The sequence below is a fragment of the Sinocyclocheilus rhinocerous genome, unplaced genomic scaffold, assembly GCF_001515625.1.
Source record: "Sinocyclocheilus rhinocerous isolate Xijiao unplaced genomic scaffold, SAMN03320098_v1.1 scaffold2083, whole genome shotgun sequence".
Taxonomy (NCBI): Eukaryota; Metazoa; Chordata; class Actinopteri; order Cypriniformes; family Cyprinidae; genus Sinocyclocheilus; species Sinocyclocheilus rhinocerous.
In genome coordinates, this window is record NW_015666157.1 from 489,483 (window position 1) to 507,434 (window position 17,952).

Genomic DNA, 17,952 nt, shown 5'->3' on the forward strand with positions numbered 1-17,952 from the left:
TGTGTGTGTGTGTGTGTGTGTGTGTGTGTGTTTTGGCCTGCAGCTCAGAGTCTATTACAGTCATTTATATACTGTACAAAAAAGCTGAAGCAGCAGCTGTAGGTTTATGTACTGATCCTGTGACAATGCACACATTCATGGTCTTTCATACTTTCACATTGTTCATAATTACCCTGAGTAAATAATTCACACTCTGTCTCAGGGTCAGAAATTAAATTGATAATTCTGATTTCGGCTAGTCGGTCACCATTTTGAATGACGTTTTTCCTTCACTAATGTTAAATGGTCCTGCTGAGAAAAATGGTTTTGAAATGACAAACATCCCAAGTAGTCACTCAATTAATGTGAGGTCATAAAAGCTGCATGCATGATAAATATAGAAATTTTACAAAATGCAATTTAAAAGATTTTTAAATGGAGCATACCATGTCACACCACATAAGCAATGTCATTTTCCAATAATATTTTAAGTCAACTACTATATTATAATTGTTATGATTATTATGATTATTATTATTATTATTGATTTTATAATTAACAGCCACTCAGATTGCTGATCTATGGTATGTTTTTCTAGGTGGGAAATATAGGGCATTTTTTTAGCTTAATATAAAAAAATAAATCAATATCTGACAATGCTCTATACCTTTGGCAACATTGAGATGGGCTTCATACTCCAAGGTTAAAAGCTGTAATAACAAAATTACAAGTGAGAAACAATTTAACCCAGAATTAGTGGCTTTTACCCAACATTAAACCAAGGTTATGGATGTAGTCTGGATTTGAGCCTGAAAAGCCAGATTTTGTCAAGTTCAATTAAATTATCAAGATCCAAAGGCCCCCAAAGGAAATGTTATTGCTATATATCGTAAGCAAACATTTATTGATATAAAATATACAAACATATGACTCTCTTCAAGATAGTTTGTGCATACGTTTCATTTTTGTGGAGCAGAGACTTTTTTCCCTATCAGTTTCATTTATAAAACACATATCATATTCTTTGAAAACCACGAAAAACAAAATAATATCATCAATCACTCAGAATGCAAAGTCGTCAATGTGCCAGACAGAGAGAGAGGTAGATGGATATCTGAATAAAATAAACTTATCTATATCCAATAGTCTGTAGTTATTCATAAAAGGTTTAAAAATTAGATTTTGAACGGTGGCTTTCTTTAATGAGGTCCTTACTGGCAAAACTGTCTGCCTCCATCATCTGTCTTTCTCCATCGCTCTCTCTAGTTTATCTCATAAATCTCTGCATGTCTGCAGGCCTGATCCTCTCTGCCATGTCTGTTTTGGTCTCATCCTGTTTGTCCGTTTGTCTACGTCCCCCTGAAGAAAAAAAAAACTGTAGGGATCAGATAAAAGACAGACAGAAAATTAGAGTGAGAGATGGAGAAATGGAGGCCAAAAGAGAGAGATGAAAAGAGATAAGCCTGTGTTCTTGGCAGCGGCGATTTGTAACGTGTCAAACTGCAGTTCTCATAGGAGTGTTCTTGGACAGCAGGGAGTGTGCAAAGATAGAGAGAAGGCAACAGAGACGAAAAGACTTAAAGGAGAGACGGATCAAGATGAAAAGCCGATATTTCCCATTTATTACTATGGAAACTGCCCAACCTGCCTCTTTTGAGAGTCAAAGATCACAGGGTCACTGGCACTGTAATTCCTGGTGCGGCACAAGAAGTGCCTACTCTGTGACTGCCAAGCATCAGTGATAGAGATGGAGAAATGTGAAAGTGAACGAATTAATTTCAGCCAAAACAACAAAAGAACAAATAATGGAAAAATAAGGGGAGAACAACTGCCTGAAGACTAAAAACTGCCAATTAAAAGATTTATACCAAAATCAGACATGCATGTGGATAGTGGAATTATGAGTAATCAGATATAGTCAACAAAGTTTTGTTTTGGAAAATATATATTGTGTGTTTGAGTGGTCCAGACGCTACATTTGTCTACCCAAATTTTCCATCTGTTTTAATGTCATTTATTGATATTGTCAGTTCCCCTGGCTATAAAGACAATGGCTAGTTTTAAATTCTCAAACCGAAACTAAAATTTCACATTTAACTCATTTAACAACAACCTGTTCCCTCCATCTGCTCACCTTAAAAGGAATATTCCAGGATAAAATGCAACTATTCTGAGGCCTGCTGGCATCAGTGATAGAGATGGAGAAATGTGAAAGTGAACGAATTAATTTCAGCCAAAACAACAAAAGAACAAATAATGGAAAAATAAGGGGAGAACAACTGCCTGAAGACTAAAAACTGCCAATTAAAAGATTTATACCAAAATCAGACATGCATGTGGATAGTGGAATTATGAGTAATCAGATATAGTCAACAAAGTTTTGTTTTGGATACAAGAACTGATTTGTAACAGGGTTCGGTTTGAGGTTTCGAACTGAAGGAGTCTGGAAAGACATGGAAAAAATTAGAGACCAAAAAATACTTGTAATGAGTGTGATTACAACACACTTCCAGAATTCAAGCATAAGTGGTTGTACTTTTGTGTAACGAATCAGCTCATGGGAAATATGAATAATTAATCATAACATGCAACTATTCTGAGGCCTGCTGTTGATTACCACAGAAAATAATTTCAACTCACCCTTCATGTGTTTACATAAACAGAAAATTGGTTTACAGTAATGCACTTATAATGGAAAATGGGCAAACAGGCCAGGTGGGTTCAAAAGAGAAATGCACAGCTCATGCTTTTGTTAAACACTTAGATTTAAAAAATGCTTAAATAACAAGCATTATTTAACTGAAAATGTTAGCTTCATATAAAAATTAATTAATATCTGACCATGCTCTTTGGCAACATTGAGACAGGCTACACACTCCAAGATTAAGAGCAGTTATAACTAAATTACGTGTGAAACATATCTTAACCCAAAATTAGTGGTCTTAATCCAACATTAAACTAAGGTAGTGATGTAGTCTGGATTTGAGCCTGAAAAGCTAAAAGTCAAGTTGAATTCAATGGTCAACATCCAAAGGCCCTCAAGGGAAGGGTTATGCTCAAAATAACATTTTCACAGATTCATTCAGAATATTTAAGATAAAGCTTAAAAATTGCATAAACTTGAGTAGGTAGATAAAACAAGGAAAACACACCGATTTGTGGGGGAAAAAATCCATCACAATAATGTGCATTTTGATTCATGTGTGTCCAGAAAATCTATCTCAGCCCAAGTACATACATTTTTATTTGAGTTTTTGTGTATTTCTGTTCACACTGAAATGATATGTGATACAAAATTAGCTTAAAACACTTTTTTGACCCAAAAAAACGGGGTGTTAGGATATTTGACTGATAATTTCATATTTTCAAAATTTCCATACAATGCAATAATATCATGAATTCTTTTCTTCACGGTAATCATGAAGTGAAATATTGATATCACATCATTATCAAGGTCAAACGGGGTCATCAGGAATTTTTTTCTTTGCCTCGTGCAGTACATTGTAAGTTCATTACTGCACACACAATTTTTGCATATTTTTACAAATCCACAGCATGCCAAAGATCCTGTCGATAAGATTTCAATTGTATTTAACCTGAAATATTATTTTTCAAATGCTCTAATGTCTGCCTCTAGTTGTCCACTTTTGTTTCCTCTCATTTCCCCTCTCACTGCTACCCAGAGAAGCAATTAGAAATGTAATCCTGAAACTGCGTTTACGAATCACTTCTCTCAAAGCATGCCTCTTTGGCACTACCTAAACACACAACTGTCAAAGGACCAAAAGCTGTTTTTATCTGCGGAAGGAGGAATGAAAATAAGAATTTACAGTAGGAAATTAGTGCATGTGCATGGAGAATCTCTCTGTCCGTTCTTATTCACAGGACAGTTCTTTTGATGGAGTACAGATGGGTGAAACTCGGCGGAACCCTTAAGTGTTTCTTGTAATTCTTCCAAAGTGAAATATCACATTCCCACAGACATTCGCGAGAGACACACGCCAGGCCGTGCTTAACAGAGGGGAACAAGAACATGAGTGCATGTTGGGTAGACCTCAGCTGACAGAGTTGTGACCACACCCCAGACTACAAAACCGCTTTCTGCATGTCAATGAACACTGAGGTGGATTGTGTCAGGCCCATCGGTTGCCATCGTAGCCTAACTGCGCGCCAGTGATTTCCATGGCGAGCTGGAGTGAAATCATTGCGATTCAGAATCCAAGATCGCATTCTTGCTGGCCTGCCCTTTATTTTCTTGGATTCGCACTCCTAGCTTAACTGGCTGAAAGACTGTACAATGCCTGTTCTAGACACAGCAATCGGTTTAAATTGGTAAATGAAGCAACAGCATCAACTTAATACATTGTCTTGTTAAAATACAACATATGTATTTCGGTAATTAAGTCAAAAATAAAAAGGCAAAAAACGAGCAAAAATGGATTTTACTGTAAAGCATTTATAATAGAAGTCAATGGAGCATGACATTGCACGGCACAAATGTTCAGAAAATAAACAGTTTCACATGTACAAATTACAAATGTTAACATGAAATAGGTATAGCAGAATTGTGAATTATAGAATTGTGATATTATTGTATCCAATTTTCCTTTCAAAACCATGTAAAGCCTATAAAACCTGCCACTTTTACATGCAATATACATGCAAGAGAAAATATATAGTATAAATAATATAATATAAATTAATACTTTTATTAAATAATGACACATTACATTAATCAAAAGTGACAGAAGAAAGATTTCCATTTCAAATAAATGCTGTTCTTTCAAATTTTCTATTCTTCAAAGATTTCTGAACAAAAAATGTGAATAAGCAGCAATAAGAAATAACACTTAAAAAAAACACCAAATAAGCATATTAGAATGATTTCTGAAGGAACATGTGACATGGAGACTGGAGTAATGGCTGCTGAAAATTCAGCTTTGTCATCATAGGAATAAACTACATATACAACACTATATTAAAATAGAAAAAAAGTTATTTTAAATTGTAATGATATTTCATAATATTACTGTTTTTACTGTATTTTAATCAAATAAACACAAATATAGGCCTACACCTTTATACTTTACACCTTTAAACTCTAGCCTTAATAAGAACAGTGGTTATCATTACAGAAAAAGCAACAGTAATTTTTGCTGAATTCTAGTTTGTCAAATCACTTTCATGCTTCAAAAGACCACAAACACTGAACATTTGATGAGCATGTCATTCAGTATTCGGAGAACATTTGTCTCTAGGGTCTCAGTCTTCTGAGATTCTTGCCTGTGCCTTGTGTGCCAGGCCCGGGGAAGGCTGGGAAACCTCTATGACAAACTGCAGACTGGAATAACAGAGTAAATTTCACCCTGACGGGGTGAGAACTTCACCCAAGATGAGCATACACAACAAGAACCTGAGCAGATACTTATCCTTTTCGAGTCATATCATCCCTCATTTATTTACCATGCATCACCGAAGACGGCATGTTTGTAAGCATGTCTCGGTGTGTTAGCCCGAAACATCTAACACTATCCCCCCCACAACCAGAGATCACTTCCCTCTGGGCTGTGGTCTACCAAGGGAGCAGTTCTAATTTGGCACCTCTCAGTTGAGAGGCCACATGCTGAGCTCCACCCTGAAATAAAAAGTGCTCTAGTGATGAAATTTACCAACACTGCTCCCTCTCATTCAACTTGCTTATATTTTCATGCCATCATATGATCTTTTGTACTGTACTTCCTGTCTACGCCTAAGCACGCATGGCTTTCCCTTGTCACTGCTTTTTCAGAGTCACACTCTGACATCTGTAGTACCTCTGCCTTTCCTCCATCCCCAAAAGTCCCTTTTTTGAATACCGTTGTCACCGTAATGGGCACATACACTACTGTGCCAATATCAGATGTACTTCTGATGTAGATGATCACAAGTAAAAGCGTGCACCAGACAAGAACAACATCAGCTGTGGGCTGGGTGTTACTAAACAGGAAGCTAAACGCAGACAGTTCCTTCAGCTATCACACTCCTTTACCTCAGAAATTCTCTCACTCACACTTTCTGTATCTCTCCTGACTTCTTTGCATTCCAGCTGTCTCCACACCAACGGGTGATGATAACCGTAAAATGCTATTTGAAGGCTGACACAACAACCAAGGGGCAGCTAGATTAAAAGTTTAGGAAATTATGTTTGAACCTTATAAAAGTCTTTCAGTCAGCTTTTGGCAATTTGTCTAAAACGAAAGTTTGGCATTAGTTTGCCCTTTCCTCACAAGCTTTGATTCACACAGAGTCAAGGCAAAATTGCTGTCCAGTTTTCACCTGGCACTGAAAAGCAAGAAAATGTTAAGAAAAAACAATGTTAATGAGGCAAACGTCTTCATGATGCAGTCACCTGAGGTACTGCTAGGAAACGGAGCCAAATTCTAAGAAATATGCACAGGAAAAGGGCTATGAAAATGTCAAAATTTGCATCCTCTGATAAAAGAATGTGTATACTTCCCCACTGACACACAGACAGTCATAAAACAACTTTAGTGGTCACTGTACCCATCTAGTTTTCCAAGCAGATTTGGATCATAAACCAACTTCATACACACACACACACTAGGCCTCTGATCACAAATGAGGCCCCAGAGGCTTTGATGAGCGCTTGTGTCAGATAGGAAGGATAACTGCAATCAGAGGATTGTGGCACCAGTAGCTGAGTGACACTAGAGGACAGAGGTCCCAGTCTGCCTTCAGGACACCGACAAACACTCGTACACAGGCCCACTTAACCACAAAGTCAGTCACACAGTGTCATAGCAGCTACATTGTTATTGCTCTTGACCAGCAGCCAGTGACGCATTCTAAACAATCACTCTCCAGAACAGAGTGCAACGCTGCAGAACAAAGTTTACTGTGATCAAAAATATCAAAAAGCATGTCATATTACCAAACTGGTAAACAAAAAGAAAAATGGATCCTAGAAAAGGGACTGGGGATTTCTTCAGAACAAGTGTTTAATATCATAATAGAATTTGGATTTTGGTTTAGTTTTGCTTTGATAAAAATAACATTCAGCAATATCCAAAAAAAGTCAGAATTTACTCACCCTGAAATTTGAAAGCTTCAATGATCTCCTCATTCATTTTGATTACACTGAAAGAATGACTAGTACACTCTTCAAAACCTCTCCTTTTGTGTTTTAGAAGAAAGTCATACAGGTTTGGAACAACATGAGGGGAAGTGATGACAGTTTTCATGTTTGAATGAACTAATCTTTAATGAGCAAAATTAGATATTGTTTTTGTTTGCATGAGAACACTGAGGGGAGAGGGACAGCTAAAGAGACCTGAGTGGGAAAGGAAGTAAAAAGTGGGACAGAGACTGGCAGAGAATGGCAAAGTAGAAAGAAAAGGATGGGTATCTTGAATGACAGCAAATATGGCGAAATGTGAGGTAGAGATTGTGTAGAACATTGTAATGGATATACTATAATAATAAGCTGTAGTCAGGCAGCACTGATTAAATGGAAAGTGCTCAGGAGGCTGAAAAACAAGCAAGGTGTTCCCCAGGGCTCTGTGCACGGCTTCCCCAAGTTTGTTTTTCTGCTCAACCTAAAGCTCACTGTCAATGCTTACTCAATTTGAGTGGTTTCCCATTTCCTCATGAAAATCATACCAAAACACAGCGTACATATAAACTACTTGAGTAACTGTACTTCTTTACTATATCTAAGATATATTTCTGTGAATTTTTTTATTACAGAATCTGAATATCTGTACTCTTCAATTTCTTTCATAATGTAATTTAGATCTTCAAAGTACAAATAACAATTCACAGGTCTGCATGACTTAAATAATTTTTTTTTCCATTTTACTGAAATAATCTAATCCAATTAATAACAGGTTACTTTTCAAAATATAAAAATTCCTTTATAATATATAATTGCGCATTAAACTTAAATCAAAAACTAAATTTACACTCTAGAAGTTCTGGAAAATCTTTGATTTCTAGAGCTAACAAAAATATATTTGTTTTAAATAATTAAGTACAAATAAATTAAACATTTTGTATTCGCTTGTATGTTTTTGACTGGATATTCTGACCTGTACAGAGTAAAATTTTGACACATTACTCATATTCCTAATTAACACCCCTTCCACTGTCCACATACAATGAAATGTACGTAGGCCTACAATTTCTTTTAATCAACCATGAGAGCACAAGTACCTTCCAAACAAGCAAGTCATTAAGTGGCTATTATCCAGACTGTCAACAATTGCAAATGCTTAACCATGTTAGCAGTTCAAGAACGCATGTATAGCAAATTAATCTGGGAAACTTTAGGTCATTCCCTCACCAAGAACAGCCATCAGGGATGCTGTAGGTTCAACTCCATTTGCTTATTACGCTGATGTGCGGTGCTTTTGTGCATGCACTACTGCACAGAGGGAGTTCTGTAGATAACAAGCAACAAGTTCTTAAGTCTGTATTAAGTAGGTATAAGCTACAAGTTCTGCATCCATTTAAAAACAATGATGGCTCTGAACATTGTACTGGAGGGCTGCACACTTCGGCTGAGGACAGGAAACATTACTCACATTCTGGATCTCAAACAAACAGATCCAAGAACCCGGGCTGGGATGAGTCACATGAACGCTGCCTCCTCTCTCCGCTCTATCAACAGTGCCTGTCACTGACATCATCAGCATCTTTGCCATCTGTCAATTACCCTATGCCACTTCCTGCTCACTGAACTAAGACAGCCTATTCGAGTACTGAAAGTACTGAACTTGGTAATGGGCAGCACCCAAATACGCATTACAGTCTTGTGAGGAGTAGCAGCACCAGCTTCTCTGGAGCTTCACTGTCGTAAATGCAAAATCTAATGTCTAAACAAGAAGAATTTGAACTGTAACTAAGAGAACATCACAAAAGACTCAAAGGTTTTAATTACGGCCATGCAAACACAATGAGCACAATTAACATTTTATATCACATTGCAACATCAGCCACTAGCAAGTGCTGTGCTTTACAGAAACTCTACATGTGTGGTGTCTAATAGCTAGACACCCCTCGTAGTCGCTGGCTTGCTCCTTAATCCTTCTACCTAATAAAGCTGAAGCTAATTGGCTGACCTTCACTGCAGACCACTGATGTAGAGTCATTGCTGCATTACTCCGTAACACTAGATCAATGATTATCTAAAGCATTAGTAAGCCCAAGATCCTAAGGGCATTTGTGTGTTTCGAACACGTCTGGCTATTAATCTGACTTCTTAACAGGTCCTTTTCTTCAGTAATCCTTATAAGTGCTGAGAAAGTTCTTTCTTGGTAAATATGGGTATTTCATTCATCTCTTTGAAGTCATTGTCTTCGCTTTATTCTTGCAAAATGGAATTATTTCAGGTCAACCTTTAGGTCACAATGGCCTTGCTGTTTACATACTGTAACAACCATTCTGTGGAAAACGGCCTCTGGCTCTTTTCATTTCACTGAACTTTCTGTTAAAGTGGACTAAAATGCTTCCATCCTAGAAAAGCAGTCCAAAAGTCTATGGTTATGTTACTTAATGACTAGTTTAGTGACATACAAAATCATTCCTGAACTGAAAAACCCCTACGTTTTTGACCCTATGTGGATGACAGACAAGAAAACAGCATTAATAATTATGAAGGTCTATAAGAAAGAACAGTAACTTATTGCAAGATCACAATTCCAAGGCGCAAAAGCTTTTCTCTTGTGATTAAAGATTTACTGTCAGGTGATTTCACAGGTGAGGATGTGTGAATCAAACGATCCGTAATCTGTAAAAAGATCTGTAATGCTGACCAGTGGGCTCAGAGTTGTACTTAAGTATATGATGTACTGAAAATAATTTCAATTCATAAGGAATGTGAATAACAGAATCCTGAAGTGATGGTTACATCAAGGGTTCCAAACCAGGCTGCGGAAGTTCTAAACCCTAAATGGGACACAGGTCTGAAAACAATGCAAAAAGCAAATAATAAAATGTGAATAATCATATTATTCACAGTACTTCTAAAAAGAGACGAGAAAATGTTGATAGGCTATCAAATCCAGTATGTTAAATCGAACTTTCGCTTTGTGTTTACCAGAATCTGGCCAGATGTCAATATGGACAGCTACCCTCAATCTCTAAAGATAATATTAAAATGTTTCAATGTTTTATTTTAAGAAAATGTGTTAATTTTACTATAGACACTTATAGTAGCATGTTGGGTGGCCACATCTGATCTGGGTCCTGAAGCAAACCCAGTGGAAGGGCTGCTACACCCTGACGCATCCTGTAATCTGGGCTGGTAACTAAAACGGTTGTAAGTAAAACCTTACAAGGATCCATAAAGTACCACAACTGTGACCTTGATCACGTCACAAACCCTCAGGCATGTCCGAGAGAACTGAATGTGTCATAACCTGTAGGAACTGCAAGGACACAGGCTGTTGTTTACTTGGTGAGGGGTCTATCGCACTCTATTCCACGATCTGAATTACTGTTATACTTTCGTTTGAAAAGACCAGATCGAGTACGATTTACATTACCAAACTCTTAACAACTCACAGGTGTGTTTCTGCTATTACCTTAATGATGCTGCTCCTCCTCGGCGCCGCTTTCACCGACTCTAGGAGAGCCGCCTCATCGCGCTCCACCAGCGGCACGCTGAGTCCACTCCGCCGGCCTGATCGAATCGCTCTCGGTGGGATGAAGTCCGGAGCTCCATCCCCGCACACCCCGTCCTCGTAAGACTCCGACATCTCCAGTATCAGGATTAGTTGGTTGGGAAATCAGTATTATTTCACTCTGTATTTGGACCCAAGAACATCCACATCCAACTCTTGATATGGGTCTGTGGGTGTGGGTAGCTCCGGTAGTCCAATTTAACTTAATTGCGCAGGCTGTACGGCAGATTGAGAATGGATCTCGTTCCTTGAGCCCATCCTAAAGCAACTTTTACCAGTCACACAGCTCGAAGAACAAATTATATGTATAATAACTGGCTCATGAATCATTCTCTTGCGCAAGAGGACACTTGCATCACCGCGCAACAAGTTAAAAAGCACCGCCGGTTCCTAACTTCTCTCACTTATCCAGCGCGCGTCAAACAATCTGTATCTAACACGTGCAAAAAATGCACATTTGTTCACAGATACGCAGGAGAGCGGAGGGATTGCGGGTCACCAAATAATATCAAGCATCAAAACAACACCAAATGTGCGCGTTCTGTGTCAGCATGATGGAAAAGAAACGCCGGAGTACTGGTGGTTGTGAATGTTGTTCGCCTCATCTCACTGTGTGTTGTTTGGTTAGTCAAGAATGAGGAACGCCACTGACACTGGCACAACCTCTTAGATCCGCTAAACCCGCCCCTCGCGTCCGTAAGCTCGTGATTGACGGGTGTCGTGACCAATCAGACATTCCCAATTTTCATAAACTCTAATCGCTCATCTTTCAAAGAGGAGGAGCCAGTGCGTATGAGCCTCAGGAATGTTACTCATTTGAGTTTACCAGATGTTTGAGAGAAAAGAAGGTTGGGGTATCACTTTTCCGAGGCAGCTATTTTGGGGATTAAATATTGACGATTTGGTGTTGTGTATCAAAGCATATATCTTACTATTTTTGTAGGCAGCGTCCAAAATGTGACAATTATCTTCACTTGACAGTTATTGAATTAACACATGCTCTATTGTTCATTTGATTTAAAAGTGCAACATTGTCCGGTTCAATTAAAAATAGAGCAAGACACGTTAAAGTTCAACATATCTCCTGAGTTGTTTTTATGAGACAAACAAGAAAAAAAAATTTCCCAAAAAAAATGGAAATGTAACCTACAACAAACAATGCATCAAGATATAAATTAGACTAAAGAGCAGGGTTATTATATTTAACTTTAAAAAAAAACATCCATTACTTGAAATAAAATAAACGTTTACTTAGATAAAATAAAATATTAAAAACTTAAACTTTTTTTATTTCAGCTAGGCAACATTTCTCATTTTCATTATCTTGTAGTAAAATAACTAAAACTGAAATAAAATGAATAAAAATTATATTGAGACCTATTTAAAAAAACTAATAAAAATGACAAAAACAGACAACAAGATTACTACAAATCTGACTACAATTAAAATGAAACCTATTCAAAACATTACACATCTGAGCAGATACATGAATAACAAAAAAATTAATATAAATTTAAATAAAATAAATATGTCATAAAGCAAAAATTCCAAGGTTTTCTAATAAATTCAATACATTTTAATGGCATGTTTATTCTTCATAAATATTGACAAAAAATATCCATTAACAAAAATAGCTTAGCTTATGTGTAAAGAATTTTTCCAGGATAAATTTGGTAATGATAATAATCATTATTCGTTCCTGAGTCTGTAAAGATTAAAGTGAGATTATTTATCAGTGACAGTGCCTGACAAAATAAGTGTCTTTCAAAGGCCTTTATAGCCACTATAGCAGGTTTTGCTATGAATATTCTCCACTATTAGATGTTGCCTATTTGTTGAAGACAGACAGCAGGACCACACTAACATGAGGCCTTTAACACTTCAATGATGAATGTAATCCTAAATGATATCTGGACCATCCTCTGTGTGCCTGATGTGTGTGTAGAACACATGACAAAGGCATGAGAATATGGTTCATAAAACTCGCACAGAAATGCAGAGTAAAAAAACATTGTGAAAACCTTGCGATGAGCCAACTGATGAGGGCTTGCTCGAGATCCAAGCCCTCTGTGAAAAGTAGACAGAACCCGAGGGTCATTAGCATAGGGCTAAGAACTCTAACACCTTTGTGCAGCTTTTCCCCTTGCGTCAGGTTGTCATGGTTAAACTAAACCCTCTCTGTGAGAAGAGTGTCATTAAAAAGAGCTCTAATATGCACTTTAAGACTGATTAGTGTTTTAACATCATACTTTACTTTGCCACACCTTAAATGTTTAGCGCACTGGGTAGCAAACGAGGGTTATTAAATGGAAACTTTGGACAAGAAATACTAGAGTTTAAAAATGGGGCTTGTTTTAGTCAGCCCGTTCAGCCAAAAGTAGACAGTTGGTGTAAGATGTTGGATGTGTGTGTGTGTGTGTGTGTGTGTGTGTGTCTGAGTTAACAGTTTATGAGGTAAAGAGGTTTGAAAACTAAATCTTCTCATAGCAAAGCAAGTTCACACCCAACTTAATATTTGCCACATTATATCTATGTATGTTACCTCTTAGAAAATGTGTTAGTGTCCACTAATATTAATTATTGAACAATATGTGGGGTATTTCTGTTAAAAAAATAATATAAACTAATATTTTGTTTAATATTCTCTCACTATCAGCTACAAAGATAATGTTCAGTGTCTGTTTTTCTGTAATTTGTTTACATTTTAGAACCAAGTTAACACCTAACACAGCTAAATTATATGATTAAGGTTAGATTTGAGTCCACTATAATAACGAAAATGTATGTGCACGCGTATCTTGAAATATTCCAAAACATACAGTAGTATTCACGGAAGTGTGTGACCATAAATAGTTTTTCACTAAGAACTAGCCCTTATGTGTAAGGCTATAACGCCCTCAAGTGTATAACGTGAATTACTACAACGATTTAAGAACCTTAACATTAATGTCAGAAAAAAAAGAACAAATACACAGTTTACTATGAAAATATGGCACATCTTGTAGGCCTATGCTTTTGTGTTTTAGGATTCCTATATAAATCGTTTACCTGGTAGCCTTGTCTTGTAAACTTCGTTTAAATATTTCAGTGTTTCTACACTCCGTCCAAAACAAGAGCTTGTTATTGCTGGAGAGCGCAACAAGCGAGTGTGAGAGGTGACAGATGTGTGTCAGGGTCGTGTTGCTCTTATCTCTGTGTCCTTCACTCCTCAGCTCTGCTTCTTTGCTCCCTGTTCGGTGTAGAACGAGATAACAGCAAGTGTAGCCTATCTCAAGTCCTTTATTGCTTCAATTGTATTTCAAAACAAAGTCAAAATCAAAATGTTCACTATGTGTTTAGAGGTTTTGAACGAACGTTGTCTATGCACTACACAAAAAGCTTTACGAAGGTTGAAAGTATTTTGAAGGCAACATTATCTGAAACCATCTTTATTGCATTATTGCTTCTTATCATCTAAAATGTTTCCACACAGAATCTTAGTTTCTATCAGTGCTGTTTATTTCTTATCTCTGTGCTGTTTCAGGTAGGTTGCTCTGTCATTTCTATCTGCACTTTACATCTCCTCACATTCAAAACTGAATTGCTTTTCTCGTGTTGGATCAAACGCTCTCAAGTGCCTCACGGAAAATCATGAAAAGAGCAGCTGGTTACGAACTCTCACATTTTCACTATAGAAACCAGAATTTGTATTATATTTTAGCTGTCACAATATTCAGTCATAACAGTCATGTTTAACTTATACATTTCCTCTAGTTTTGTATGGTGAACAAATTTAGCTTAGGCCTACCACTTTAATTGAACAGATGTGTCTAGTGCTACATTCTTCATTGAAACCGGTTTCAAGACACTTTATAGAATTTCCATCCCTGCTTTACATTGTCAAAGAGAAATAATACAATTATTCATATGAATGATGGTTTGGGAAGGAAAAATGACCATTACATTGTATTCTTTAATAAAGCAATTACACATTTATTTTTAATAATTATAGAATAAAAATGAAATAAAATGGTAAGTTATGAAAACATTTTCACTAGAGGTAATATGCTAAAACTATTTTAGCTATACTATTCAGTCCTAATAGTCATGTTTATAACCTACAGACAGACAAACATGTTGAAATAAAAATAAAAAAAAATGGTGATTTCCAACAGCAAATGACAATATCTGGATTTCTGGATTTTACACAGTATGTTTTGATACATTTTATAATAACGATATTCAGACATTCGTCGATATTCAGTTTAATTCTTTATCACAGTCAGAGACCCATGCACTCTCTGGTAAAATGTGTCATCTGAGTGGCAAAAAATCCACAACAAATTCTATTACACAATGAGATGAGTGAAAATTCTAAACAGACATGATTGTTAATTTTTTTCTATTGAATCTACATAATCACATAAAATTAAATTGGAATTTTAATTTATAATGCTAAACATTTTTTAAATCACTATTCAATACAGGATTATTACATGTGTTGAACGCTAGATGGCGCTGTGTCACGTGTATTGGAGAAGAGACGTGTAGTGATCATTTGCAAAACTGAATTCGCTCATTCATGAGGCAGTTTAATGGCCGTTATGTGTCCTTAAGAAGTCCAGTTTCAGTTAGTATTTTCTGAATGATAAATCAGAGCTAAGCAATCTTAATATTTACTTGTATTATTTATTTGCAGATTGTTTCTCAATAGAATTATTAATAGTTAGAGAGAATCGGGGAGTTTAACCTTTTGTCTTTCTCAAAAAGTATTTTGAAAAAGACAGCTTCTACAACCACCTGAGTAGGGTGGTTGCCATGCCTGATAAAGTGATTTTACTCCTGTATCTCATTTCTGATTAGTTACAACTAGCATCTTGTAACAACACTACTCAGTCTCCCCTATATTATGTAGTTCAATGCCTTTGAATTTCCTCATAAGATGGAATAAGATACCATTCAATCACTAAATCAAGTACAAAGAAATGGCAGTTTAAAATGAATGAATGAATGAATGAATGATGCATTTATATAGCGCTTTATTGTGTATTTTTGTACACCCAAAGCGCTTTACAATCATGGGCATCCACTTGGATGTTGAAATCAATCCATCCATCATAGTTTCCAAACCACTTGTCCTATGCCTTCTGTGGGGGTCTTCTTGCTGAGAGGTGACATTGCTTGTGGCGCTCTAACATTTAACATTTGATTCATGATCTCACTGGAGCGCAGGAATAGATGACTAGGTTGCGTAGAGTCAGGATTATGTGTCAGAGCGACTGATGTAGGCCATGTTTAATCTCACAGGAACAGAGGTGGGATTATAATGTGGAGTGATGTGTATCAGTCTGTATTTTGGGATGAAAATGTGGAGACAGATGAGAAATTAATAGTTAGTGTAATTTTTGGAAATACTAGTTTGAAAATAAATAATTAGTGTTTTACATTTGCATACAGTTTTGTGTCAGTTTAACTACTTACTGTAGGTTTGCTTCCTTATTCTGTCTGTTTAAAGAAGGCATGTGTTTCCTTCCCAGTGTCCTCTGGGTGTGGTCTCAGAATGACAGTGGTTTCCGGTCTAGGACCCAGACTTGGTTTTCAGTGTTATTTCTGAGCACTGACTAAGAGGCACACGGGCACACAGATGTGTGACATACTGTCGAGATAGAAACTGATGTTTCTGAGTCTGGCATGATATATACAACTAGATAAAAAAGTTTGTCAAGACAAACTTTGAAGTTGGCTTGAGAAAGCTAGTAGATAGATAGTAGTAGACAGACAGACAGACAGACAGACAGTAGTGAAGTATTTTTACTTTGCTGTAAAAGTACTTTTCAAGTGTCAGTAATCTATCAGTGTTTTCCTTTAGAAAACTTTACTTCACAACATTCCAAAGCATAATATTAAACTTTTTACTGCACTACGTTTCATATTAAATATAATTTAATACTTAATTATATTACATTCACATTTAGTCATTTAGCAGATGCTTTTATCCAAAGTGACTTACAAGTGAGGACAATGGAAGCAATCAAAATCAACAAAAGAGCAATGATATGCAAGTGCTATAACAGGTCTCAGTTAGCTTAACGCAGTACACGTCGCAAGGGTTTTTTAAATTATATAATAAAGAAAAAGAAAACAGAATAGAAAAAGAATAGAGCAAGCTAGTGTTAAAGGCCTTTTTTGCTTTTGTTAATTGTATAATAAATAAAAAGTAAACAACTAGATAGAATACAACAAATATATAAGCTAGTGTTAGTGTTGTTGTTTTTTTTTTAAGAAAATTTTTAATGTTCTTAAGTATTAAAGGTAAAAAAAGCAAAAAAAAACAACAACAACTTTTATTTATGAAATGTAGTGCAGTAAAAAGTATGACATTATGCTTTGGAATGTAGTGAAGTAAAGTTTTCCAAAGAAAAACACTACAGATACTTTTTAAATTTACTTAAGTAAAAATACGTCACTATACTGTCAACCTCTGTAGATTTCTAAGAAAGGTTAACAAATACTATCCATATTATTCCAACTTTGGATTTGGCTCTTATAATCCATATAAATGCAACCCCAGGCCACATAATCTAAAAAGAATGACAGGAAATTTGACACAAAGATGTTTTCAAAGAATCAATTTTGAAAACTATGGAAACTAATCCCTAATCGTAACAATTGTGTTCTGAACGGTATAGAGCCAAAACAATAAAGCGACACACAAAGCCACTAAAATGAGCTGCTTTCAAAAGTATGCCGCTTTGTGGCTGGTTAATGAGACTGTTGTTCAGCATGGTGCTCACGGCCAGCAGGTGGGCATTGTTTTCAGCTGTAAGTTTGACAGGTGGTACAGCAGCAAGCTACTTTGGTAGTTTCATGTTTTGTTTTTTTGTTCCGCTTTAGCTTGGGTGAAGTCTGACTCACACACAACTGTGTAAAAATAGAGCCACATAATACACACACTGAATGATTTGAGTTGTGTCTCTTAGCTTTCCTCTGCTCCCCCCATTTCGAGGCCTCCTTCCTTCCTTCTCTCTCTTTTGTTATGTTTTATTACCAAAATGCTCTTATTTTCTTTTGTAAGAGAAAAGGTAGCCTACTATCTTTGTTTTTCAGCAGCAGTGGCGCATGTCTGTTTGCGCTTTAGCCATGCGCTACTTCTAAAATGCACAAACAAGATCCAGATGGCCTCTAAATGCCTCCCTCAACATTAGGCCAATATTACAGCTGCCTACTTACAGTAAGGCCCACATGTGATACAACATGTCACTCCCACAAGTCTTGAAATAGGTAACTGAAATTATGAAAGTCATAAACATAT

General features: G+C 36.5%; 1 protein-coding gene across 4 annotated transcripts in view; it reads right to left on the reverse strand.

Annotated features, from left to right (window-relative positions):
- The window catches only part of LOC107731752 (inactive phospholipase C-like protein 1), a 78,205-nt gene extending 66,878 nt beyond the window's left edge, over positions 1-11,327 (reverse strand). For all 4 annotated transcript variants that reach the window (XM_016542913.1, XM_016542912.1, XM_016542916.1 and 1 more), the window contains exon 1: positions 10,563-11,327. In XM_016542913.1, coding sequence (XP_016398399.1) covers positions 10,563-10,736 — 174 coding nt within the window. In that variant the 5' untranslated portion in view covers positions 10,737-11,327. The remainder of the gene's footprint in view (positions 1-10,562) is intronic.
- Positions 11,328-17,952: the final 6,625 nt, after the last annotated feature.